Raw genomic sequence first — 27,526 nt, forward strand, 5'->3', positions numbered from 1 at the left:
TGTTTTATTAATTTGGAGCTTAGTAGCTCACCTTGACTTATTTTTTTCAGGAAATTTTTCGTGAATACTTGTATGGTCCAAGTGACTAAGTTACACCTGTGGGCAGCAGGTTCCATATTTACTTTTCACAGCCACCTCCAGACTTTAAACCTTCTCTACCAGGGCCATGGTTAGAATTTCCTTGGGCTCTGGTACAAAGCAGTGGTGCCTCAGTACTTGGCAGAGATAATGCTGTCCCAGCCAGAGTGGCAATGTCCTCTCTCTTGTTCTGTCTTCCTCTCCTCCCACTAAGTCACTCAGCCCTGAACCAGGTGTGCTCCAGTTTCCTGTACTACATGTGCATCAGCCTCCTCTCAGCTCCAGAGAAGACAGGACCACCTTCCCAAGAAGGTGAGATGCTGTAGTTTGACCACTCATGAGGTCCATGGTGGTGTCTTAGTGTCTGGGTGTCTTGCTGATTGGCTGAGTCATAAGTCAGTACAGTAAAAAGAAATCTTTGCCTGAAGCTACCCAGAAGAACCATGGAATCATGGAACAATGGAAGGATAAGCTGCTTCCTGGGGAGGGAGGTGAGATAATAGATCAGCTCTCTGCCTATCCAGGTGTGGTCTGGCCTGTACAGGGAATAGCGTGACGACTTCTGCCCTGGTGGCAGCCATGTCACAGCAGCCTCTTGTCCTCACCAGCACCAGCCCCCTGCTGCTGGCCGGTTCTCTCTCTTGTCTGAATAGGAGGAGCCCCACTTCTGCACCCTCAGATCCTGAGACCCAGATATCTTGTCATATCTCAGAGCACCAGGAAGGGCAGCCAATCTTACATGCAGACTGCATCTTTCTTTTACATATCAGGAGAAAGGGCAGGTGGGTATGCGAGGCTCAAGGATATTAATTTTGTTATGATCACAATGATCATAGTGTGCTTCAGTGGAAAAAGCAATACACTTAGAATTAGGAAACCTGACCTGATTGCCGCCACATCTCAGTGGCGCATTCCATCTCACTCTCTGCTTGGCTGTAGGCCCGTTGCATTGGCAGTAAGGACCCTTTCGTGTGACCTCTAACTTGGCCCCCTGCTCTCAGTCTCTTATCCTCCAGCCAGAGGGTCTATCTGAAAACCAAGTCAACATCTCAATTCCCCTGGCCTTCAGCAGTCATCTCCAAACAGCAGTCTATCAGGCATTGTTTGACAGCGATGGAGTTTTCTCTGGTCTGTCTGTGGTGAAATTTGGAAAGTAAGGGTAATGTAGTGAATTTTCCATGCAGTTGAGTTTATTCAAAACTTAAGCTCTGAGGTCCTTTTCTTTCATATTCTTTTGGTATTCAAATGTTCTTTCTTGTAAGAAACAGAAGTTTCATAAGAAATGTAGGAATCTACTCTCAGGTTAAAATCCACATTCTATACTCCTTGTTCAAGGTCTTTCACAGCCTACCTGCAAATTACATCACACAGTTCCTAAACCCCTGACACTCCACGTCTTTTCACTGATGGTCCAGTCACACTGAACTCTTTGCCACCCCCTAAACACAACGTCCTCTTATGCCTCCAGGCTGCTGAACACCTTGCTTCCTGGCTTGGCAAGGCTCTTCTCTTCTTTCTCTGCCTGATTTCTGTTCACCCTTCACGGTTCCCTCCTCTTTGAGCTTGCCCTCCCCATTGGAGGTGGCATGAGTCACTCTCTCTTCCACACTTGAACATGGCACTGATCACATGTCCTGAAATTGTCTGTCTCATTATCTGTTTTTTTCCCACCTCCTGCCAGCTATGGGAGGTAGGGCCCGTGTGTCATAGCCTGGCCTAAAATAGCCACTCAGTGGACATTGTCAAGTGGATGAATGTATCCAAGTCCTTCCACATGTTACCTTCAGTCTCTCCTGGGAGACTAAGAGATGAAGAAGAGACTGATTTCCTTTTATCCTGTGTGTGTCCTTGCTGTCCTCTGCAGTACTCTGTATGTACAGACACACGTGTAACCATTACCTGCTCTCCTCTGTCCTTTGTGTGATTTTCTCCGGCCTGTTCCCTCCCCAGAGCTCTCTGCAGTGTCTGAGCTCCTGCAGCACGGGCTGCCCCAGATAAGCAGCAGGAGCCCTGAAAGCCTTGCTCTCCTGTCGGATCGCCAGTACGTGGAGGAAGCTGCTCGCCAGAGACAGTACTGCATCCTGCTCCTCTTCTACCTGGCCTACATTCACGAGGACAGGTCAGTGCTCAGAGCTGGTGACTGACAGTTGGTTCTGGAACCTACATCTGTAGCCAGGTTCAGTTCAGTAACTATTTACAGAGGCATCCTCTCCAGGCCTGGTGCTGAGCACTGGGGACATGGAGATAAGTGAGGAATGGCATGTATTCCTGAGGGGCTCACATTTTCGAGAGATGGGTAGTCTCAGGAGTGAAAGACAGAGCCTCGAATGCTGATGAGAATTCCAAGATGAGCCTCGAATGCTGATGAGAATTCCTTGATATCCCTGAGGGTGTTGTTTATGTACCAAAAAATAAATGTTAGTAGTTTACTTTGGTTTTAAGAATTACTATACAATTTATTAAAATTTAAAATCAAAGTACTATTTTTTATTAAGCTTTTAAAAAATTATTGAGGTAAAGTTTACATAGCTAAGTTAACCATTTTAAAGAGGACGATTCAGTGGCATTTAGTATATTCACAGTGTTGTGCAACCACCATCCCTATCTAGTTCCAAAACATTTCCATCACTCCAAAGTAAAGCCTCTTATCCTTTAAGCAGTCACTCCCCATTCCTTCTTCTGCTCAGCTTCTGGCAACTAACAGTCTACATTCTGTCTCTGTGGACTTACCTATTCTGAACATTTCTGGTAGATGTGGTCATACATATGTGACCTTTTGCACCTGCTCATTCCACTGAGCATAGTGTTTTCAAGATTCATCCAGTAAGCATAATGTTTGCAGCTAGCGTTGGTACTTTGTTATTTTTCACGGCTGAATAATATACCATTGTGTGGATACACCACAGTTGGTTTATTCCTTCATTCATTGATGGGCATTTGGGCTGTTTCCACCTTTTGGCTACTGTGAATAGTAATGCTGTGAATATGTGTGTACATTTGTTTGTTTGAGTATTTGTTTTCTATTCCTTTTCTGTATATACCAGGTTTAAAATTGAGGAGTCATATGGTAATACTATGGGTAACATTTTGAGGAACTTCTGAACTGTTTTCCAGAGGAGCTGCAGCCCTACCAGCAATGTTCGAGCAAGGGTTCCAGTTTCTCAATATCCTTGTCAAGACTTGTCCATCTGTTTGATTATAGCCATCCTAGTGGTTATGAAGTGGTTTTTGCATTGTGGTTTTGATTCAGTTCAGTTCGGTCGCTCAGTCACGTCCAGCTCTTTGTGACCTCATGGACTGCAGCATGCCAGGCTTCCCTGTCCATCACCAAATCCTGTAGCTTGCTCAAACTCATGTCCATTGAGTCGGTGATGCCATCCAACCATCTTATCCTCTGTCATTCCCTTCTCCTGCCTTCAATCTTTCCCAGCATCAGGGTCTTTTCCAGTGGGTCAGTGCTTCACATCGGGCAGCCAAAGTACTGGAGCTTCAGCTTCAGCATCAGTTGTTCCAGTGATCAAGGTTGATTTCCTTTAGGATTGACTTGTTTGATCTCCTTGCAGTCCAAGGGACTCTCAAGAGTCTTCTCCAACACCACAGTTCGAAAGCATCAATCCTTTGGCATTCAGACTTCTTTATGGTCCAACTCTCACATCCGTACATGACTACTGGAAAAACCATAACTTTGATTATATGGACCTTTGTTGGCAAAGTAATGTCTCTGCTTTGTAATATACTGTCTAGGTTTGTCATTTGGGAGAAGGCAATGGCAACCCACCCCAGTGCTCTTGCCTGGAAAATCCCATGGAGGGAGGAGCCTGGTAGGCTGAAGTCCATGGGGTCGCGAAGAGTCGGACACAACTGAGCGACTTCACTCTCACTTTTCACTTTCCTGCATTGGAGAAGGAAATGGCAACCCACTCCAATGTTCTTGCCTGGAGAATCCCAGGGACGGGGGAGCCTGGTGGGCTGCCGTCTATGGGATCGCACAGAGTCAGACATGACTGAAGCGACTTAGCAGCAGCAGCAGCAGCAGGTTTGTCATAGCTTTTCTTCCAAGGAGCGGGTGTCTTCTAATTTAAATTTTGATTAAATCTAATTAAAGAAATTTTGGGCGGGTGAAATTTGTCTATTTTTTCTGTTATTTGATGTTGAGCATCTTTTCATGTACTTGTTGGCCATTTGTATATCTTCTTGGGAGAAATGTCTATTCAAATCTTTTGTCTAGTTTTGATTCAGATTGTTTGAGTGTTTTTGTTATTGAGTTATCTATATATTTTGGATATTAGTTCCTTATTAGATTTGCAAATAATTTCTATCATTCTGTGGGTTGCCTTTTTACTCTGTTGATAGTGGTTTTGGATGCACAAACTTTTAAAACTTTCATAAAGTCCAGTTTATTTTTTCTTTTATTGCCTGTGTTTTTGGTGTCATAACCAATAATTCATTGCCAAATTCAGTGCCATGAAACTTTTGACTTATGTTTTACTCTAGAAATTTTTTATAGGTTCAGGTCTTTCATTTAAGTGTGTTTCTATTTGGGGTTAATTTTTTTCTATCATGTTAAGTAAGATTCTAACTTCATTCTTTTGCATGTGGAAATCCAGTTTTCCCAGTGCCATTTGTTGAAAAGACTGTCCTTTCCCTATTGAATGGTGTTGGCACCCTTGTTGAAAATCATGTGACCATATGTATGATGGTACAATACTAATAACTAAACTTTATTCAGATTTCACCAGTTTTCCTGTACTGTCGTTCTAGGATACAATCCAGGATACCACATTGCGTTTAGTATTACCTATTTTAAAATGCTTGTCAGAGTCTTTATCTGATAGGTGAGACATACCCGTGGTGGAAAATTTAAAAAGCATAAAAGGATATGTAGTGAACTTGGTCTCCTCCTCATTCCCATCTTCCTTGTATGTACAAGTGTAGACGTCTCCCTTCCCCAGAAAGGAGCCCACTGAACACACAAATGTTTAGCGATAAATATGAGAATTGAAGGGTGAACTGACTGTCAAAGCAGGGCCTCCTGAACCCCCAAAGTAGCACCCTTCTTTTTAACACTGTTGGTCCAGCTGCCTGATGCTTTACCTTCTAGGTGTGAGTGAGGAGTCTCTGTTCTCTAACAGATCCTTGCACAAAGCAGAGAACTACGTGCTGTTCATGTGTGACAGTGCTTTGTTAAGTATGTACAGCACCCTCTTTGTGCAAGATGTTATTAGGCTGTGGACATGCTGGGACAGAAGGGCAGAGGGAGGGTGTGGCAAGGCAGGACAGCCATCTCTGCCTTTTTCACTCAGACTGTCCTTGGTTGACAGGTTTGTCTCAAAGACGAAGTTATTCGTGGCCGTGCAAAGCTTCCTCCTGTCTCTGCAGGACCAGGGTGAACACCCTCCACTCGTGGTCTTCAGAGCTTCTATCTATCTACTTGCAATCTGCCAGGATAAAGATGGTGCCTTAGATGAGGTATGGACCAAAACACCTGGGGCTTTTCCTCCTTCTCCTGCTCCTCTTCATCATGATTCCTTGGAAGACTATTTTGATGTATGTATAGAGACGCTGGGTGGCAGAGAGACAGTGTGTGTTGGGGGACTAGAGGGAGATGCAGTGCTGACACATACAGAGCTCATGTAACTTAGCCAGTTCTCTCAACAGTTCTGGGAGGCAGAGATTACTATTTCTATTTTATTGATAAGAAAATCAAGACTTAAGGACTTCCCCCAAAGTCCAGTGGTCAAGACTCCATGCTTCCACTGCAGGGGGCATGGGTTTGATCACTAGTCAGGGAAGAAGGATTCTGCATGCTGTGGACCTAAGTTAATTAGGTCTTAATTAACCCAAGTTATAAAGGTCAATTAGGTTAAAGGCTGTTTTCTTAGTACTACCTCTGGTTTGTACAGGAGGAAAAAGGTGTGAGGTGTCTACAGATAACAGTTCATGAAACAAAATGTATTGCTGGGACCGACATCATTGTTAACCAGGCTGGTCTTGGATTACTTTGATGAGGTTATATGTTACAGGTTTTCTCCCTCCAGCTTCTTTATAAACTCTTAGGGCTGGAGCAATCATTTTACAATATATACATTTATCATCAGATGATTATGTTGTATCCCTTAAACTTGAAAGTCCCTCAGTCATGTCCGACTCTTTGTGACCCCATGGACTATACAGTCCATGGAATTCTTCAGGCTGGAATTCTGGAGTGGGTAGCTGTTCGCTTCTCCAGGGGATCTTCCCAACCCAGGGATCGAACCCAGGTCTTGTGCATTGTAGGCGGATTCTTGACCAGCTGAGCCACAAGGGAAGCCTGAGAATACTGGAGTGGGTAGCCTATCTCTTCTTCAGCGGATCTTCCCAACCCAGGAATCGAATCAGGGTCTCCTGCATTGCAGGCGGATTCTTTACCAACTGAGCTATCAGGGAAGCCCATACCTGAGCTATCAGGGAAACCTTAAACTTATGCAATGTTATATGTTAATTATGTCTCAATAAAGCTAGGAAAAAAAGAAGACTTAATAGTGTTTAAATGGCAGTACTCCCCAAATTCTTCTATAGATTCAACATAATCTTGATCAAAATTCTAGTTGCCTTGTTTTTTTTTCTTGTCTCGAAATGGACAAGCTGATCCTAAAATTTATTTGGAAATACAAGGAACCCAAAATAGCCGAAATAATCTTGAAAAAGAAGATCAGGTTTGGAGGACTCACACTTCTTCACTTCAAACTTACTATAAAGATAGAGTAATCAAGACAGTGTAGTTCTAAATATGTCTAGGAGAGACATCCAGATCAACCGAATAGAGTAGAGAGTCCAAAAATAAACCCATAGGGAATTCCCTGTCTGTTCAGTGGTTAGAACTCAGCACTTTCACTGCCGGGACCTGGGTTCCATCCCTGGTGGGAGAATTAAGGTCCCTCAGGTCAAAAACCAAAACAAACAAAAACCCTGAAAATAAATCCATATATTTTTATAAGGATGACAAGACAATTCAGCACAGGAAAGAAATGCCTTTTTAATAAATGGTGTTTGGATCAGCTGCATATCTACATGCAACAGAATGGAGTTGGACCCTTAGCTCATATCATCCACAGAAATGAACTCAAAATGGATGAAAGACCCAAGTGAAGAGTCAAAACTATGAAGCATAAAATCCTGAGAGTAACATGCTCAGGAATTTGAGCTTTGTTATATGTGCAGCAGGGAAGAGAGAGGTTTAATAAATGGTTTAACACACCTGCCCTTTGCTTTCTCTGTGCCAGGGCACAGATGAATCTGCCGCAGTCCCTGCCCTCAGGCAGCTGAAGTCTAGTGTGGTAGATAGACACATACACGCTGACAGTTGTGACACACTGTGTTAAGTGTCATTATAGGGTTTCTCAGCCACAGCACTGGTAACATTTTGCACAGTCTTTTCTGTGGGAGGTTGTTCTGTGCATTGCAGGATATTTAGCGGGATTCCTGCTCTCTCACACTAGCACTCCCCCAATCAAGACAATCAACAATCTAGACAGTCTAGACATTTTAAAATGTCCCTTGGGGAGTGAAATCACCCCTAGTTGAGGACCACTGTTACAAGGTAAGCACAGTGAGGTTTTCTTTTTGCCGGAGTGTGCCAGTGAAAATATCCCGGAGCCCTGAGAAGCCAGTATGTTTTTTTCCCAGTTACATCTTGGCTGTCTCTATTTGTTGGGGATTGGAGTCTCTTGGGCCCTCTGCAAGGTGTATTTAGCCTCTTTATTCTTTGCCTCCAGGCTGTGGTTGGCACCATCAGAAAATTCCTAGAGGACACCCCAGACCTGCACCAAGTCTACACCCACCATCCACTCCTGCTCAAGTTGTTCCTGCTGCATCCAGAGCTGATGAGGAGGTTTGGGCACCGTGTCCTGGAACTTTGGTTCTCCTGGGAAGAGAGCAGCTGTGAGGAGCTGGACAGTGTCCCGTCTGCTGGGCAGCCCACCCTTCCCGCCAGCGTAGCAGCCCTGTTTCACATGCTTAGGAGCAGCCCCAGCATCCTGCTCATTTTGCTAGTAGGTGACCAGTTGCTCATTTCTACAGTCAGAGGAGGTGGGCCCTCTCTCTCTGGGAGCTGGTTTCCTGAGGTCAGGAGGCACCCGCAGCTGCTTCTACCCGCCTCTGGACTTATCACGGTTTCCATGCTAGTAGGTCTTTTCGGAGAAGGCAATGGCACCCTACTCCAGTACTCTTGCCAGAAAATCCCATGGACGGAGGAGCCTGGTAGGCTACAGTCTATGGGGTCGCTAAGAGTCAGATACGATTGAGTGACTTCACTTTCAGTTTTCCCTTCCATGCACTGGAGAAGGAAATGGCAACCCAGTCCAGTATTCTTGCCTGGAGAATCCCAGGGACGGCGGAGCCTGGTGGGCTGCCGTCTATGGGGTCACACAGAGTCGGACACGACTGAAGTGACTTAGACTTAGGAGGTCTTTTCAGCTGGCAGGTGCCTGGTAAATCCATACTCTTTCCTAAGTCTGATGGATTTCTGCTCACTGAGAGATATGTGCCTCTCTAATCCCCAGGGAATATACCTCTGAAATGCTGACCTTTGTCACCATTCCCTCTCGCCTACCTGTCTTAAGTGTATTCTGTTAACAAGAGTTTGATGTCATAGGGGACCCCTGGGGCGTGTAGTGGCAGATGTCTGATTGGCAAAGGGACTCAGCCTCTTTTCTGTCATAACTCTCAAGATAATGTTACATGTGCAACACTCTCCCTTGGGCATACCCAGAATTTTTTTTTTATTGTGAGTTTATTGCATATTCCAATGATTTTTTTGTGTGAAGTAAGACATTCCTATAATTTCTGTCAGGTTCATCAGTTCGATAAGGAAGCTACTTGTTTACAGTTTCTCGCATACTGGCTTTAATTCCATCCATTTTTCTTTATTGTTATAGAGATAACTGCTATAATATTTTTAAAAGTAAATTATTTACACAGTTGACAATTTGTATTTAGTGAACAATTAATGTGACTAGTGGCAGGTCCCAAACTGACAATGTGGTTAGAACCCCTGCCTTCAATGCCAGTTCACATACTTGCCCCCTGTCCCTTAGTCCTCGAAGAATGACACAGCCCTTTAGAGGTGAGTGGGTGTTGTTTTGACATTCTTACCATCAATAAATATGACTCTCTGATTTTACTGGAGTGCTGTTGCTGCTGCTGCTAAGTTGCTTCAGTCGTGTCCGACTCTGTGTGACCCCATAGACGGCAGCCTACCAGGCTCCCCCGTCTCTGGGATTCCCCAGGCAAGAACACTGGAGTGGGTTACAATTTCCTTCTCCAATGGATGAAAGTGAAAAGTGAAAGTGAAATTGCTCAGTCGTGTCTGACTCTTGGCAACCCCATGGACTGCAGCCTACCAGGCTCCTCTGTCCATGGGATTTTCCAGGCAAGAGTACTGGAGTGACTATGGTGGAAATAACACCTGCGTATTGTATATCTCACGTCCTTAGTTACCTACTTCTGTCCATATTCACACTCACATGTGCACACTCCCACTCAGACTTAACCCTCTGTCCCTGAAGTCTGTCATTTTGTGAAATCTCACACGTATTGACTTGATAGGGGCCACATTCATGCTTTGGCTCAAATTTTCCTTGGATGAGGAAGAAAAGGGAATAAGGAATAGGTTAAAAATAACCCAAAGAAAGGCAATGCCAAAGAATGCTCAAACTATCGCACAATTGCACTCATCCCACATGCTAGTAAAGTAATGCTCAAAATTCTCCAAGCCAGGCTTCAGCAATACGTGAACCGTGAACTTCCAGTTGTTCAAGCTGGTTTTAGAAAAGGCAGAGGAACCAGAGATCAAATTGCCAATATCCGCTGGATCATTGAAAAAGCAAGAGAGTTCCAGAAAACCATCTATTTCTGCTTTATTGACTATGCCAAAGCCTTTGACTGTGTGGATCACAATAAACTGTGGAAAATTCTGAAAGAGATGGGAATACCAGACCATCTGACCGTCTCTTGAGAAACCTGTATGCAGGTCAGGAAGCAACAGTTAGAACTGGACATGGAACAACAGACTGGTTCCAAATAGGAAAAGGAGTCCGTCAAGGCTATATATTGTCACCCTGCTTATTTAACTTATATGCAGAGTACATCATGAGAAATGCTGGGCTGGAGGAAGCACAAGCTGGAATCAAGATTGCCAGGAGAAATATCAGTAACCTCAGATATTCAGATGACACCAGCCTTATGGCAGAAAGTGAAGAAGAACTAAAGAGCCTCTTGATGAAAGTGAAAGAGGAGAGTGAAGAAGTTCGCTTAAAGCTCAACATTCAGAAAACTAAGATCATGGCATCTGGTCCCATCACTTCATGGCAAATAGATGTGGAAACAGTGGCTGACTTTATTTTTCTGGGCTCCAAAATCACTGTAAATGGTGATTGCACCCATGAAATTAAAAGACGCTTATTCCTTGGAAGGAAAGTTATGACCAACCTAGACACCATATTAAAAAGCAGAGACATCACTTTGTCAACAAAGGTCCATCTTGTCGAGGCTATGGTTTTTCCAGTAGTCATGTATGGATGTGAGAGTTGGACTATAAAGAAAGCTGAGCACAGAAGAACTGATGCTTTTGAACTGTGGTGTTGGAGAAGACTCTTGAGAGTCCCTTGGACTGCAAGGAGATCCAACCAGTCCATCCTAAAGGAGATCAGTCCTGGGTGTTCATTGGAAGGACTGATGTTAAAGCTGAAACTCCAATACTTTGGCCACCTGATGTGAAGAGCTGACTCATTTGAAAAGACCCTGATGCTGGGAAAGATTGAGGGCGGGAGGAGAAGGGGACGACAGAGGATGAGATGGTTGGATGGCATCACCGACTCAATGGACATGAGTTTGAGTAAACTCCGGGAGTTGGTGATGGACAGGGAGGCCTGGCGTGCTGCGGTTCATGGGGTCGCAAAGAGTTGGACACGATTGAGCAACTGAACTGAACTGAAAAATAAGCCGTTAGTGCATAAGGAAAGAAGACAAGATGGGACACAGAGTAGCAATGGACAGAGCTAAGATGCTGGATTTTCTTTGCCAGATAAAGTATTCAGGGTCAGTTCCTCCCACATAAGTATTTATAAACCTTTGCTGACCTGTTAAGTTAGGGATCTGAACAGGTCTAAGTCTCTCAATAAAGAAAACATTCAGATCTTCTGAAGAAGATACTAATCATAGTATCTTATTTTTTTTCTTTTTAAACAGATTAGGAAATAGTTTTAGAGAGATTTGCCCAAGGTCACAAGAGCCAAGATTAAAACCCAGATTTTAATTCCCTATTGTTTTTTCCAGTAGACTGAGCTAAATCTCAGGACAAGAGAGAAACCAACCCTGACTCAGGGTTTCATCTAATGGGAGAGCTGTTTGAGCCCAGGGAAGAATTAGACCTAGTTCCTGGCCCATGGGCCAGTGAGGGACTCAGATACAACAAACCCCTAAAACTGGAAGAAGTCTTCTCTGAGCTTTGGTTTCCTCATGTCTAAAATGGAGATACCTCACCTCACCTCAGTCATTCAGTCATGTCCGACTCTCAGTGACCCCATGGACTGCAGCCTACCGGGCTCCTCCATCCATGGGGTTTTCCAGGCAAGAGTACTGGAGTGGGGTGCCATTGCCCTCTCCATATCGTTAAGACCATAGATAAGATAGGGATAAATGAAAGAATATATAGGAGCACTCGTGATATGTTGTACACAGTAGACTATCATTCACTGATTCCTGACGGACTCTGAACCAGATAAAGAATCTTAATTTCAGAAAGGCTTATTGGGGGCCTTCCCTGTGGTCCATTGGTTAAGAATCTGCCTTCCAATGCAAGGGATGCAGGTTTGAACCCTGCTTGAGGAACTAAAATCCCACATTCCACCTGACAATTAAGCCACAACAAAGACCTGATACAGCCAAATAAATAAACAGTTTTTAAAAAAAGAAGGAAGACTTATTGAATTCTGAAGGTCATATAGCTAGTAAAGTCATGACCATGACTGGAGCCTAAATTAATGAGTTTTTTACTAAATTAGATCCTGGAAACATCAGTGTTAAGAAAGAAGAGCAAGGAGCAACTTTGTTGTTTGTTCATGTGTATAGTTCCTACCATTGCTTCCCAGCTTCTAGCTGCAGGAGGGGAAAGAGTCTAAAAATGTGTGTTGGTAGCAATTTCTGTTTCTGATATGGGTAATTAACAGCTGAAAACACAGCTGTTAATTGCCACTCTTACCAACGGGTGGTCTTTCACGTGGGTTGTTTAATATGTAAAAAACAGTGATGTCACAGAACCTCTGTTTGTTCCCTGCTTGGGCCATGTCCCTCTGGTCAGCCCAGTCCCAGAGAGTTCTGGACGACTGTGGACAGGAGAGGCTTCAGAGTGGGCCATGCTCCACCCAGAGCCTCCTCACTGACCCATATGGTGGGGTGCACCCCTTCCCCTGGCACTCATCACAGCTGCCAAATATCTAAGTGGCCCCCTTCCTTTGGCACTTTTAATATTCACTAACTTAGGTTTCTAAGGGACCAGCTTTGGCAGTCAGGCAGCCATGTGCTGGTGAAGGAGCAGGACTAGGAAACTGGTTTGGCTTTGGGTCCTATGACCTTGGACAAATCACACCTCATCTGGCTTCAGCCTCATACTCTGTGAAGTAAAAAGGTTGATGGAAGTGAACAGAGATTCCCTTTAGCCTTCTTATTCTGAGATCCTCTCCTTCCAGAGATGTTTTCTGAGTCCCTGTGTGTGTGCTCAGTCGTGTCCAACTCTTTGCAACCCCATAGACTGTAGCCCAACAGGCTCCTCTGTCCGTGGAATTTTCTAGGCAGAAATACTGGAGTGGGTTGCCATTTCCTACTCCAGGGGATCTTCCCAACCAAGTCCCCACAAGGTAACAAAGATGAAGTCAACCTCATTCCTGCCCTTCCTTAAATCATAGTGGCTATAGAATTTATAATGCCCCTGCTTTCTTGATAGGCAAACTAGTTAATCTGCCCCAATTTGCTAATTTGAAAAATTGGAGTGACACCTACTTGGAAGAGTTATCATGAAGATACAGATAATGTATAAACAAACATGTAACTACAGTTGAAACAGAAAACAATACCTGACATTGTTAAGTCCTGATTGAGTGATTGCTATTGATATTGTCAATAAAAATTAGTCAACAGTCTATCTCAGAAGGATATGGCAAATTTATTTGAGCCAACCCGAGAATTATAACCTGGTAGACAGTCTTTCAGAAATCTCTGAGGGGAATTCCCCGGCAGTCCAGTGGTTAGGACTCAGTGCTTCCACTGTAGGGAGCATGGATTCCATGCCTGGTCCAGGAACTAAGATCTTGCAAACCATGTGGTGTGGCCAAAAAAATAAATTAAGAAAGTAAAATAAAAAGCTCTGAGGACTGTTCTGCCCGTAAGAGGTCAAACAAAGCACAGTGACTTAAGTTTTTGAGACAAATAGTTAAAGGACATATTATTGATCATTTACACAATTTAAATCTATACATACAAAGGTAGTAGTGGATCACAGGTCATCATGGTCCCTTGCGGAATTAGGAAGGAAGTTATCCCCTAAAGACTTATGAGTTGTGACCCTTGATGAGATTGAGAAAGAATGTTATCTCCTAAGGAGGTCTGGTTAAGTCAGATGCACAATACACACTAAAAGGGGAGGAAGAGGCCCAAGCTAGCAAAGAAAAATTTTATGTTTAAATGTTTCTCATTGTGCCATAAAATATGAATTATATCGTCATTATTATAGTTGTTTCTCTGGCAGCTGTGGGGGTTTTTACAGAGCCAAACACAGACACCCCTATGCTACCCAGTGATCAGCACATCTGGGTTTGTCTGGCCGGTTACCTGTAATCATGGCTCTGTGTGTCAGGAGCTAGGAGTCTGTGTGTGACAACTGGTTTCATGGCACCCAGCCCCCTCTGGCCTGTCCAAAGGAATTGGCCTGTTTGAGCTGGAAGGTGCCAGGAGCTCTCAGTGGAATAGTCTCTGGTGTGGCTTCTGCTGACTTCCCCTTTAACATATACTCATTAAAATAACTCTGAAGTCAAGTAAAAAGCAATATTCTTTCCCACCTTCTGAAACCAAGGCCTTTACTCCTTGGGGCAGAAATAGCCAGATGCCATGGCGGAGATGGGGCCTGATCTGGTCCTTGCTTATTTTCTTGTGTCCTGAATCTGTCCTAACCCATCCTGTCCTTGCCCTGTGATATCTCCACCCCCACCCCCTTCTCCCTTAAGGCACACTCAGGTCCCCGCTTCTGAAATAACCTCTTCCTGACCCTTGTACTTCCATGTGCAAGAGAGGGGCATCCTGGAAAGTAGAAAGAGCTCTGGGCTTGGAGTTAGGAGTGTGTTAGTCACTCAGTCATGTCTGACTCTTTCTGATCCAAGTCCTATCCTTGGGACTGAAGCCCACCAAGCTCCTTGGTCCGTGGGATTCTTCAGGCAATGATACTGGACTGGGTAGCTATTCCCTTCTCCAGGGGATCTTCCTGACCCAGGGTCTTCTGCATTGTAGGCAGATTCTTTACCATCTGAACCACCAGGGATTCAAATCCTAACTGTACCACTTACTAGCTTATGTGAGCTTTGGCACATCACACAATCTCTCTGAGCCTCTGTTTTCTCCCATTTCGGATGGACTTGTTTGACAGGTTGATGCATGGTAGGTCCTGAGTGAGTGCTTCCTTCCCTAGGTGCTGTGATAGCGTCATTTGGGGCCCTTCTCCAGCCCCTCTTCTTCACTGCTCAACTGTCCCCAACTATAATGCCCTCTGAGCTCTGGCTTCCTTCTCTCCTGCTCAGGACCTCATCAGTTCCAGTCCCGTGGACACAGCCCGCAAGGTACTGATCATCCTGAAGACCTTTCTGAGGAGGAATGAAGATGTCCAAGTGGGCGGTCTCATCCGAGGCCACTTCCTGATGATCCTACAGCATCTGCTGGTGGAGCACGGGTCCTCCCCCTCAGGAGGTCAGCCTATAGCTGCTGGGAGCACGTTTAGACCTGAAGGAAGGTCACTCAGGAGAGGGCATCTCTACCGTGATGAGGTCTGCTCTGGGAGAGAAAATCGGAGTTTTCTCTGCAAAAGAAAAGTCAGGCCAGTGGGGCATCAAGCGAGAAACTTTTATCTCCTTCCTCTTGTGTGAGAGTGGGTGCTCAGCATACTTGTGTGTGTGTGTGGTTTGAGTGTGGTTATGTTTCATGTCTGCATGGGTGGGTGTGTTTGATGCATGCATGCATATCCCCACCCTGCGCAGCATGTGCTCAGAGCTATTTGTCACAAGAATGGCAGCCCCCAATTGGGAAGAAAGAAGCGGTAAATGTTGGGGAGGTCAGGGAGGCAGCAACAGCCAGCAGGGGCAAGGGAGGGGGTGGATCTGTGATGCATTGGAAGCTCCTGATGAGATCCAAAAGGATGGTTTCCAAATCCAGAATGGGTCTCCCTGGAGTCACAGAAGCTTGATATTTGGTATAGTGTGAAAGGCTGGGATTAATCCGTTTTTTTCCTACTCTTAGAAAGTTGAACTTTTAAATTTTCAAGCAATTAAGAGGAAGTGGGTGGAGAACTATGGCACACTTGGTCCAGTTCTGTTGAGGATGGGGATTTGGAGGCATGTTTAAGGGGATCTCAGTTCAGTTCAGTTCAGTTCAGTCGCTCAGTCGTGTCCGACTCTGCGACCCCATGAACTGAAGCACGCCAGGCCTCCCTGTCCATCACCAGTTCCCGGAGTTTATCCAAACTCACGTCCATTGAGTCGGTGATGCCATCCAACCATCTCATCCTCCGTTGTCCCCTTCTCCTCCTGCCTGCAGTCTTTCCCAGCATCAGGGTCTTTTCAAATGAGTCAGCTCTTCGCATCAGGTGGCCAAAGTATTGGAGTTTCAGCTTCAACATCAGTCCTTTCAGTGAACACCCAGGACTGATTTCCTTTAGGATGGACTGGTTGGATCTCCTTGCAGTCCAAGGGACTCTCAAGAGTCTTCTCCAACACCACAGTTCAAAAGCATCAATTCTGTGCTCAGCTTTCTTTGTTGTCCCACTCTCATATCCATACATGACTACTGGAAAAAACCATAGCCTTGACTAGACGGACTTTCGTTGACAAAGTGATGTCTCTGCTTTTTAATATGCTGTCTAGGTTGGTCATAACTTTCCTTCCAAGGAGTAAGCGTCTTTTAATTTCATGGCTGCAGTCACCATCTGCAGTGATTTTGGAGCCCCCCAAAATTAAGTCAGCCACTGTTTCCCCATCTATTTCCCATGAAGTAATGGGACCAGATGTCATGATCTTAGTTTTCTGAATGTTGAGCTTTAAGCCAACTTTTTCACTCTCCTCTTTCACTTTCATCAAGAGGCTCTTTAGTTCTTCTTCACTTTCTGCCACAAGGGTGGTGTCATCTGCATATCTGAGGTTATTGATATTTCTCCCGGCAATCTTGATTCCAGTTTGTGCTTCATCCAGCCCAGCGTTTCTCATGATGTACTCTGCATTTAAGTTAAATAAGCAGGGTGACAATATACAGCCTTGACGTACTCCTTTTCCTATTTGGAACCAGTCCGTTGTTCCATGTCCAGTTCTAACTGTTGCTTCCTGACCTGCACACAGGTTTCTCAAGAGGGGGGTCAGATGGTCTGGTATTCCCATCTCTTTCAGAATTTTCCACAGTTTATTGTGAACCACACAGTCAAAGGCTTTGGCATAGTCAATAAAGCAGAAATAGATGTTTTTCTGGAACTCGCTTACTGTTTCGATGATCCAGCGGATGTTGGCAATTTGATCTCTGGTTCCTCTGCCTTTTCTAAAACCAGCTTCTCCTTCCCTGAAAAGAAAGGATTCGGCTCTTCTAGATCCTCTTAACAGAACAGAAGATATTAAGATATTAACATCTGGAAGTTCATGTATTGGTAAAGCCTGGCTTGGAGAATTTTGAGCATTACTCTACTAGCGTGTGAGATGAGTGCAATTGTACAGTAGTTTGAGCATTCTTTGGCATTGCCTTTCTTTGGGATTGGAATGAAAACTGACCTTTTCCATTCCTGTGACCACTGCTGAGTTTTCCAGATTTGCTGACATATTGAGTGCAGCAGTTTTACAGCATCATCTTTTAGGATTTGAAATAGCTCAACTGGAATTCCATCACCTCCACTAGCTTTATTCATAGTGATGCTTCCTAAGGCCCACTTGACTTCGCATTCCAGGATGTCTGGCTCTAGATGAGTGATCACACCATCGTAATTATCTGGGTTGTAAAGATCTTTTTTGTATAGTTCTTCTGTGTATTCTTGCCACCTCTTCTTAATATCTTCTGTTCTGTTAAGGGGATATGGAGGAGCTGAATCCTTCCTTTTCAAGAAAGGAGAAGCCACAACTAACTGATAATAGTGTTTAAGAACCATGAGATTTCTTGGAAACCCATAATGGAAAGACTGTGAGCCTTGGATTCAGATTTGGGTTCAAGTCCTGGCCCTGCCAGTGGCTGTGGGACCTGGGAGATGTAATTTAGCCTCTCTGGGCCTCAGTTTTCTTAACTGTAAAATGGAAATGACAGTGCCTGCTTCCCATGGTTTTAAAGAGGATTAAGTGAAATAATGAATTCTCTTACCCAACCCAGAGTTGGCACTCAGTCTGTCAGTTGCCCCTTTTCCAAATAAAGAAGACAGGAAATAGGGGTAAATCCCAACAAACTATTTACCACTGGTTGGGTGGTGGTGGTGATCTGTCTTTCAGTCCCCCTGACCAGCTCTCCTTGTTCCTAACAGCCTCTGGGAACCTGCCTTTGCTGTTGAGCCTCCTCTCCTTAGTGCAGCTGAGGAATGAGTCAGAGCAAGAACTGGACAGCATGGCCATGAAGCTGCTTCACCAAGGTGCCCTGGCTGCTTGGGACAGTGCCTGAGGGCCCAGGGCTGGGTGGGCTGTGGGTCAGCCCTCATAATGATGGCTTTGCTCCTTTCTTCCATCCTTTCACCTTTTGGAAGAAGCTGGTGGGTCAGTCGATTCCTGTGGGCTTCTCTTTTTTTTGAGTAGAGAAAGGTTTATTGCAGGGCCATGCAAGAATGAGGACTCATTCCCCCCACAAACCCAGACTCCCTGAAGGATTTCAACAAAGCATTTTTAAAGGCAATGTGATAAATAAATTTATAAAAAAAAATATAAAAAAAAAAAAAATAAATAAAGGCAATGTGAGGGAGGAGGGTTGCAGGGTATGCGATCAGCTCATGCACAGTTCTCTGACTGGTTGATCTCCTATGGGCTTCTTGATAAAGAACCTTCCAGATCTTCTGCTCGTCCTCTGGGAATGTTTGGAAAACAAAAACCAAAACAAGTCACTGCGCCAAGCTCCAGAATCAAGAAGGCCTGATTCTGTTCTCAGCTTAGTCACAGTTATGCAACCTTGGGCAACCTCCAGCCTTTGTGAGCCTTTGGTTCCTCATAAGTAAGATAATAGTGTGTACTGATTTAGGGTTGATGTAAGGAGTAACTTTAAACGTAGAATGCCACAGGGTGCTTGGCACAGAGTAGGCCTTCAATGGGTACTGTCTATGTATCCTTCATTTTTCCTGGCACAAGCTCTGTTCTCCACCTCACCCTGCAGCTGACTCAGGATCTGATGATCCAGTTCACAGATCTCTAGGCCTTTTCTCTCCCCACACCCCAAACCTTATTAGGATCTTTTATTGCTCACTGATGCAGCCACCAGTTCTTAGGCAGCACCCTCAGGAAGATTTGTTGAGGAAAGTTTGAAATTAGTAGGAAAAATGGTGTGTCCCCAGTGCCTGTGGAGTATCGTGTCCTCTGCCCACAGGGGAGCATGGTTTTTTCCCTGCCGGAGCCCAGATCTCCTCATGAGACCAGTGTCCAGCCTGGCCTAGTGCTGGTCATTGCCTGCCTGTCTTATCAGGTGACACTCAGCCAGGAAGGAGGTTTGTGTGTGACAAAAACAGCTGTCAAAAGGGCCTCTAACAGGGAGAAATAACAGACTGAAACATATATGTGAAATGAGTATATATTTACATATAACCCTTGAATAGTTTTATTTGAGAGCAATGAGAGTAGAGGACTGTGGTTCAAGGGTGGGGCTATGGTTGGGAGGGGCCTGGTTGTCTGGTTGATCATGAGCCATGTAAAGTCAAGTGTGATATGGCTGCCAAAAAAGTGAATGGAGACTTAGGTAGGTTTATATCTAGGATAGTGGGGGCAGGGGAGCAAGGAGCGGTAGTTCCCAGGAGGAAAGGGTTGTGCCCTGTAGATGTCTACTCCACAGTGCTGCAATGGCTCTGATGAGGCAGGCGGAATATGAGGAGGCATTTAACCTTGCTTTGACGGATTAAGGGAGAATTCACGAGGGAGGTGAACTTTGATCTGAATCTTGATTGCTGAATCGGAGGGAAGGTGTTAGCTAGATGGAGGTAGTATGAGAGAGAGAATGTGGCAAGTTTAGGGAACTGCACATCGATAGCTACAGACCTCCCCTGGGAAGGTGGTGAGTGCCTGTTACTGGAAGAATTCAGACTGGATTGTCTTTCTGCTGATGGTGGCAAGTGGGCCTACATAACCTCTGCAGACTCTGCAGCCTGGAGTCTGGTTGGCACAAGTGCTGTCAGAGGCTGCCTTTTGACCTCCTAAACTTGTGCAGTCTGTGGGCTGCTTGCCTGACGTGTATTCCGATGGAGAGTGTGAACATGTCTTTGGGTTTGTCACTGCTTCTTTCTAATGGGAGTAACATCAGGGACACCTGGTTTGTTCTTGACCCCCAAGACTGACATCTGAAATTAGCTGGTTGAGGGCCATTAGCTGTAAGAAGTGTGAGTGCTGAGCGCTGGGGCTCCCAAGGACTCTGATCTCTTGCAGTGAGCAAGCTGTGTGGGACATGCAGCCCCGCTGACTCGGACATCCTGCAGCCCTCCTTCAACTTCCTGTACTGCAGCCTTCACCAGACCACGCTGGGCAGTCAGAGAAGAGGTGCTGGGGCCCAGGCTGGCACAGTGAAGAGGAAGGGAGGGTGCTGGGCAGTGTCTGTGGCTCTTGCTGCCCTCAGTTCTCCGATCTTAAAAATAAATAAATAAATAAGGGTGTGTGTGGCTGGAACGGATGGTCATAAGGTCCTTTCTGGTTCCAGTAACCTTTAGTTCCACAATGAAGCTGGGCCCCTTAGAGCCTCCAGGCGACCCTTTTGTTCATTCACAGTGCATATGTGAAGCACCTTCAGGGTGCTAACTGGGCACCACCTACTCTGCCCAACCCTCTGCAGCCGCTGCAGTTCTTCTGAGCAGCACAGCACTAATAGAGCTTCTGGAGAAGATGCTGGCACTGACCTGGGCTGAGGAGGGCTCTCCCAGGACCGGGCTCCTCTGCTCCGCCTGGCTGCTCACTGCCTCCTTCTCTGCCCAGCAGCACGAAGGCAGTCTGCAGGTTAGTCTCTAACCCCTGTAGCTTTGGGGCATGGGTGTCACTCAAAGGAGCAATGAAGATCCGAGTTCTGGTCTCAGCTCTGTGGCTTATTACCTACGTAACCTTAGTGAAGTATTTACCTCTTTGAGCTTCAGTTTCCTTGCCTACAAAACAGGAGAGTAACATGCAAGGCTGTTGTCAGGTTGGTTTACGTTGATCCATTTAGCACACATGGATCACCTACATGCCAGGCGGTACTTTAGGAACAGAGGAATAAAAACGGAATACAGTATACACCCCACACTTGGGGAACTTGTGTTGTAATCTTTAAGCAAAGCCTTGAAAGGTAAGACTGTGCCAGGCAAGGGGGAGAGCATGCTAGGCAAGGAGAATGAAATGAGCACAGGCCTGAAGCTGCACAAGTTTAAGACATGATTTATGTATTTGAAGAGTGGTGAGGTATCACATGGCAGGGTGTAGGGAGTGGACTGTCTAGCTGAAGGGGAAGGCAGAATCCAGCCCGTGATCTTGAAGTGGTGGGTGGCAAGCTGTGAAGTGCCATATACATGTGAGCTGTCATGTGACTGTTAGAGAAGGTGATGCGGGGAACAGAAGCGCCATGGACTTATCCACAGAGCACCTCCTTTCCTCTCAGCCCCTCCCCCTTGTATGACCTTGGCATCCTAGTGCCCTGCATGGGCTCCTCTGTGGGCTGCTCCACTTTTGAGTGTTTCCCCTAAGGCTGGCTGCTCCTGGTGGACGTAAACCATTGCCTAGCCCTTGAGGTATCCTCTCACTGTGCCCAGCTCTGTGCCAACCTAATGCCAGGCAAACACTCACTGGTATAGAATTGAAGTTAGTCTTAAAATTTTGGCTTCTAGGCTTTCAGTAAACTGGCAGATCTACACTGTAGCAGATCCTCAGGTAGTTGCCAGTAGGGTCAACTTGGGACAGGAACCTCTCCTGCTTGTCTCTGTTGGGCCCACTCCTGCCCTTGCAGCCACCTGCCTGGATGGAAGCCTGCACCATGTCATCAGTTCTGCCCTGGCCCTCAGCTCACACCCAGCCAATCACCTAACTGCCTCTCCTCCAAGTCCTCCCCTCTGCCCTCATTCAGGCCTGATCATTCATCCTCAACACCAAGGCGGCCTGTTTACAATCTGCTGGCCCCAGCCTCTCCATCCCCCTGCCTCTCTATCCCCGCGGTACAGTCTGTCCACACTTCCCCTCTGCCCACTCTCCTTCAGCACCTTTCTGTTCTCTTTGTGGCTGCTGAGACCCTTCCTACCAGGCCCGCCTGCAGCCTTACTTCCTGTCATTCTACCCTCCTTTTCTGACCACATGCTTGCTCTTTTCCAGTTCACTGTTCTCTTTCACATCTCCATACCTTGTTTTGTTTGTTTCTGGTTGATTTTTAGTAGCCGTTATTTTTTGGACAGTTTTAGATTTACCAAAAAATTGAGCAGATAGCACAGAACTTGCACACAGCTTCCTCTACTAACAGATTAGTATGGCATCTCAATATCTTTATACAAGTTGGTTCTTCTGCATAGAACCTGCCAATTCCACCAGCCAACAAGCATTTTTGAGGAATTGCTTTGTGCAAAACTGTGATAGATCCAAGTGGAGGAGAAGCTGCCTGAAGGCAGCTCATGTTCTGGGTAAGGAGAGCAGAGCACACTCACAGCTTTGAACCTGTTGCCTAAACTGACCCCTCAGTTTGGTCATTGCTTTGAGGTCAAGGAGCACATTCCCAGTGCTGAGCCTCAGCTGTTCTTCACAGTGGCTCTGGCGGGAGTGAAAGCAGGTGGTACTGTTCCTGTTTCATAGGTGAAGGACGTAAGGCAGGCTGAGAGAGGTGCAGGGCAGTGACTTGTCCACAGCCACTCAGCTGGAAAGTGGCAGAGCCAGGATTTTTAATCTGAGCCATCTGACTCCAGGTCTGAGTTAGGTGGATGGTGGGCTGAGGTAGAAACGGACCTACAGATAAGGCCGGGATCGATTCTTCCTTGGTGCACATGCTCTCCGAGGACGGGAAATTTGGGAGAAGCAGAGTTTTCCAGGTCTGGGCTTGATTTTCCTCCTCAAGCTCCTGAATCCAGGTGAGGTTCACAAGACCCTGTGTAACCTTCTCTGTCCTTCTGGGTATGTGTATGTAGGTACACGAGATATTGCAGCAGGTTATTTTCTGCCCAGGCTCCCAGAAAGTGGGGGTTATGCCTTTACCCCGTGCTCTGCCAGGTTCATCAGACGTTGTCCGTGGAACTGGACCAAGTACTGAAGGCCCTCAGCATCCCAAAGAAAAAGGCTGCGCTGCTGTCAGGTGTGGGGCCAAGGGCCTCCGGCAGGAGAAGAAAAACCTATCCCCTAGATCCTGAGGTGGGACCACCCAACCCAGACCAGCCTGTGGTCACCCCACTATATCTCCATGGTCTTCCCCCTGTAACAGAGCTGGGCACAGGGAGGTGGGGAATGAGACAGGAACTGGGTGTAAGGAGTTTCCTACTTTCAGCTGCCATCTTACGCTTCCTGCGGACAGCCCTGCAACAAAACTTCTCCTCTGCTCTGGTTGCTCTACTGCCCTCAGGGGCCCAGTCACCGCCAGCCCCTGAGGACACTGTCCTAGCTCCACTGGGAACATCACAAGTGCTGTCCCTGGTCATCGGACTGCAGAACCTTCTGGTGCAGGTAAGGCCCTTCCCAAGTGGGACCCTGGCAGTGGAGCCTGCTTTACCCAGGATGACAGCAGGAAGGAGAAGCTGCCTGTCAAGATCCTGGTATTCCTACCAAGGCCTGGAGAGTAGATTGATTGGTTTTAAAGTTACAGTGACAGAAACAAAACTCAAACTGTCTCATAACTGAGAAGTCCAGGGGCCAAAACTGGCTTTAGGTACATCTGGGATCCCAGAGGCTCAGACAGTGTCATCAGAACGCTATCTCTCTATCTCCTGGCTCTGCGTTTCTCTTAGCTTTCTTCTCATGGGATGGTAGGATAACCTAGAGCAGCTCTTGGCTCCTATCCTTCTGGCAGAAAGAAAGTGTCTCTTTCTCAGTAGCCCCTAGAATTGAGTTAATGAGCCTGGCTTGGTAATGTGCTCGTCACTCTGCTTGAAACATGGGGTGCTCTGATTGGCCTGGCCTGTGCCTCTCCTGGAGGATGGAGCACATGGTCAACTCTCCATAACTCACATGGACTGAACATAAGAGAGGAGTGTTTCTGCAAAATAAAATTGTCCTCAGAAGAAGGAGGAATGGATCCTGGACAAGCAAAAACTGGCCAATCTTGAGTGCCTGGGAAAAAGTTGGAAGTGCCCACTGGTTAAGAGTCAATTTTTGATTGGAGAAGGAGAAAGGACACAAGGCCTAGACTGAGGGGTTGTTAGGGAGAATGTTTTCCCTGTTATGCATTTCATTATGATATTCACCACTTTTTTGTGCTAACTTAGTGCCAAGCACTCCTTAGATACTCTGTACCCATATCTCATCAAGCCCTCTTAGCAACCCAAGTAATCTTTTTATCCCCATTTAGCAAAATTAAGTAACCTTGGCCAGGATCCTGCAGATGGTAAGTAGCCAAGCAAGGATTCAAACCCAGATCTGCCTCATAACTTAACCTCCAGGTTGCTGTGTTCCAAAGAATAGCATGAGGAGAACATAGGATTTTCTTTGTTAGTTTGTTACATTAAAAAAAAATCAGTCTTATTGAGATATAACTTACATGTAGTAAAATTCACTGATTTAAGTGTAATTAGATGAGTTTTGACAAATATATACAGTTTCGTGAACACCACCACAATCATGGTATAGGTTTCCAGCACCACAAAAAGTTCCCATGTATTGCTTTGTAGTCAGTCCCCTCCCCATCCCTGACCCTTGGCAAACACTGATCTGCTTTCTGGCACTACAGTTATACCATTTCTAGAATTCCATGTAAATGAAATCATACATTACATTTCCTTGTGTGTCTGTCTTCTACAACTTAGCTTAATGCTTTTGAGATTCATTCATACTGTTGTATCAGTACTTTATTTCTATATATTGGGGAGTAGTGGCCCATTATGTGGCTATACCACAATTTGTTTATCCATTTACCTACTGCTTCCCTGGTGGCTCACATGGTAAAGAATCTGCCTGCAATGTGGCAGACCTGGGCTCGATCTCTGGGTTGGGAAGATTCCCTGGAGGAGGAAATGGCAACCTACTTCAGTATTCTTGCCTGGAAAATTCCACGGACGGAGGAGCCCAGCGGGCTACAGTCCACGGGGCCACAAAGAGTTGGACGTGACTGAACGACTAACAACGCTGATAGCTATTTGGGACTTCCAGACTTTTGGTTATTATGAATAAAGACTGAAGTACAAGTCTTTGTGTGAATATCCATTTTTACTTCTCTTGGGTAAAATACCTAGGAGTGAGATTGCTGGGTCAAATGACATATTAGTTTTCTGTTGCTGTGTATGTACACACCACAAATATAATAGCTTAACACAGCACCCACTTGTTATCTGACAATTCTTTATGCCGGAAGCCTGGGTGGGCTTGACCAGGTTCTTCACTTAAGAGTCTCACAAGGCTGAAATCAAGTTATTGGTCAGGCTGGGTGCTTATCTGGGAGATCAAGGAAAGAAACACTTCTTTCTCAGTTTGGTGTGGGGGTGCTCTTTCATCTCTTTAAGGTTGTCCGTATTCTGTCTTACGTGGCCCCTCCATCCTCTAACCAACCAATGCCTGTTGCGTCCTTCTCACACTTCCAGTCTCTCTAGTTCTTCTGCCTCTAGTCAAAGAAAACTCTGATTTTAGAGAACTGGTGTGATTAGATTGGACCAACCCAAACAATCTCCCTTTTGCCATATAATGTAACCTAATCACAGGAGTAGCATCTGGGAGCAAATGTCATGGGACCATCTTAAAATTCTGCCACGTATGGTAAGCGTATGTCTATAAGAAACCATCAAACTGTTTTCCAAAGCAGCTGCACCATTTTGCCTTCCCACCAGGAGTGCACAAGAGTTCTAGTTGCTTCACATTCTTGCCAATACTTAGTATTTCTTGTCAGTCACATTTAGCTATTGGTGAGCATGTGGTGTTATTTCAAAGTGATTTTAATTTGCATTTCCTTAATGACTAATGACAATAAGCTCTTTTCATGTGCTTATTAGAGCATAAAATTTTGTTTGGTAAAAGGTTCTGCTTTAAGAAAAAACCTACCCACGCTGACTTAGATAAACTGCGGGGCTGTTATAGCATCTGTAATTCGTGAATCGCTTAAGGGGCCCCAGGGCCCACTCTTTTCTGGAGTAAAACAGTCTGTCAAATGTTGGTAAATCATCAGTATACACACTGTGCTTTGTGTGTGAGTGAGAGATGAAACCAACAAACGTCTTGATTTTCTACAGAGCCACAACCCCCAGCCTGAAATCCTGAAATTCAGTTGTTCTGAAAACCAAATGTTTTTTTCTTGGTTGGCAGCAAAATCCATTGATAGTGAAATCTGACGTGTACATCTGTGGGTTTTGTTGTTTTTTTGCAGAAGGACCCTCTGTTGTCCCGTGCCTGTGTCGGCTGCCTGGAGGCCTTGCTTGACTACCTGCATGCCCGGAGCCCAGACGTCGGTACAAACCCTCCCCCTTCTCTGATGTTCCCATGGGGGCAGTTGGAGGAAGCCAGCACCTGCTGTGACACCCTCCCACCTCAAACTCCCATCCCCCGTTCTACAATTCACACACTTCTTTATTTTTGGCTTGTGGGATGTCTATTCCCCGACCATGGATTGAACCTGAGTCATGGCAGTGAAAGCCCAGAATCCTAACCACTAGGCCACCAGGGAGCTCCCTGATTCACATTCATCTTGTTTAATTCTTTTAACAATACTGCAAGGGCACTGTTACGTCCATCATACAGATGAGGACACTGAGTTTCAGGGAGGTCAAGCAACTTGCCCCACCCGAGGTCACATGGCTCTGACATGGCAGAGCTCTTCCCACATACAATGGGATATATGGTCTCCTGGGCCAGGCAGCATGGGTGGATAGAAGCCTAGGAAAAAAAGAAACCCCTGGAGTCAGCTTGTCCAATGCCCTGCCTCTAGCAGAGCAACCCGTTTTTGAGCCAATAGGAGAAAGTTTTCTTTATCAGTGTTCCACGGCCTTCGGAAAAATAGGATTAACAACATGGTGACTGGTTTCCCATAGCCCTCCATGTGGCCTGCCAGCCCTGGAATCGTTTTTTGATGTTTACTCTCTTGGAAGCTGGAGAGAATTCCTTCCTCAAACCTGAAATCTTGAGACTTATGACCCTGGTAAGTGTAGAACGGATGTCTTGTGGTCTGAAGAAAGTCATCCTCCAAGAAGGTAGAGGGGCTGGGTGGGCCTTCACCCTATAAGAAGCCTGCTTAGAGAATTCCTCTAAATGCCCACATCTTCTCAGCCCAGAAGACCTGGGCATTGTTTCTTATTCACTCACTAATGAAACATTGACCAGGGCCTGCCCACCACATGCCAGATCCTGTGCTAGCTAAAAGATGTCAGTGAGCCAACTGTTCTTTCTTAAGTGTCCCTCAGTCTAGAGAAGGAGATATACAAGGAAACCAAGACTTAAAATATGTTATTAATGGAAGAGTAGAAGATAATGCTAACTGCCTAGAACACAGTAGGTATCCACTGAATAAACAAGGCAGTGAGCCCATGAATGGTAGTGAAGTGGATCAATGAATAAGTCAATGGTTGGTGTGGGAGCCCAGAGAAAAGTAAATTTTTTGTTGCTGTTGCGCTGGATCTTCATTGCTGCCTGTGGGCTTTCTCTGGTTGCAGCGAGCGGGGCTACTCTTGCAGTGCACGGGCCTCTCATGGCAGTGACTTCTCTTGTTGCAGAGCACAGCACAGGCTCTAGGCACACAGGCTTCAATAGTTGCGCCTCGGGGGCTCTAGAGTGGTGGCTCAGTAGTTGTGGCACACAGGCTTAGTTGCTCCGCAGCATGTGGAATCTTTCCAGACCATTGATCGAACCTGTGTCCCCTGCATTGGCAGGCAGATTCTTATCAG

At 45.7% G+C, this 27,526-nt stretch overlaps 1 protein-coding gene across 13 annotated transcripts in view; it reads left to right on the forward strand.

Annotated features, from left to right (window-relative positions):
• Positions 1–27,526, forward strand: part of MEI1 (meiotic double-stranded break formation protein 1) — a 73,504-nt gene that overhangs the window by 42,931 nt on the left and 3,047 nt on the right. For 12 of the 13 annotated variants that reach the window (XM_081587679.1, XM_081587677.1, XM_081587675.1 and 9 more), the window contains 12 exons: positions 293–390; positions 2,029–2,197; positions 5,400–5,547; positions 7,833–8,108; positions 14,901–15,066; positions 17,858–17,962; positions 19,947–20,057; positions 20,347–20,507; positions 22,728–22,809; positions 22,999–23,174; positions 26,017–26,098; positions 26,678–26,784. In XM_081587679.1, the coding sequence (XP_081443805.1) occupies positions 293–390; positions 2,029–2,197; positions 5,400–5,547; positions 7,833–8,108; positions 14,901–15,066; positions 17,858–17,962; positions 19,947–20,057; positions 20,347–20,507; positions 22,728–22,809; positions 22,999–23,174; positions 26,017–26,098; positions 26,678–26,784 (1,681 nt within the window). Of the gene's footprint in view, positions 1–292; positions 391–2,028; positions 2,198–5,399; positions 5,548–7,832; positions 8,109–14,900; positions 15,067–17,857; positions 17,963–19,946; positions 20,058–20,346; positions 20,508–22,727; positions 22,866–22,998; positions 23,175–26,016; positions 26,099–26,677; positions 26,785–27,526 lie in introns of all 13 variants that reach the window. The other variant, XR_014081574.1, reaches the window with a different exon arrangement.

The sequence above is a fragment of the Giraffa tippelskirchi genome, chromosome 4 (genome assembly GCF_054371585.1).
Source record: "Giraffa tippelskirchi isolate mGirTip1 chromosome 4, T2T-mGirTip1v1.2.pri, whole genome shotgun sequence".
NCBI classification, from domain to species: domain Eukaryota; kingdom Metazoa; phylum Chordata; class Mammalia; order Artiodactyla; family Giraffidae; genus Giraffa; species Giraffa tippelskirchi.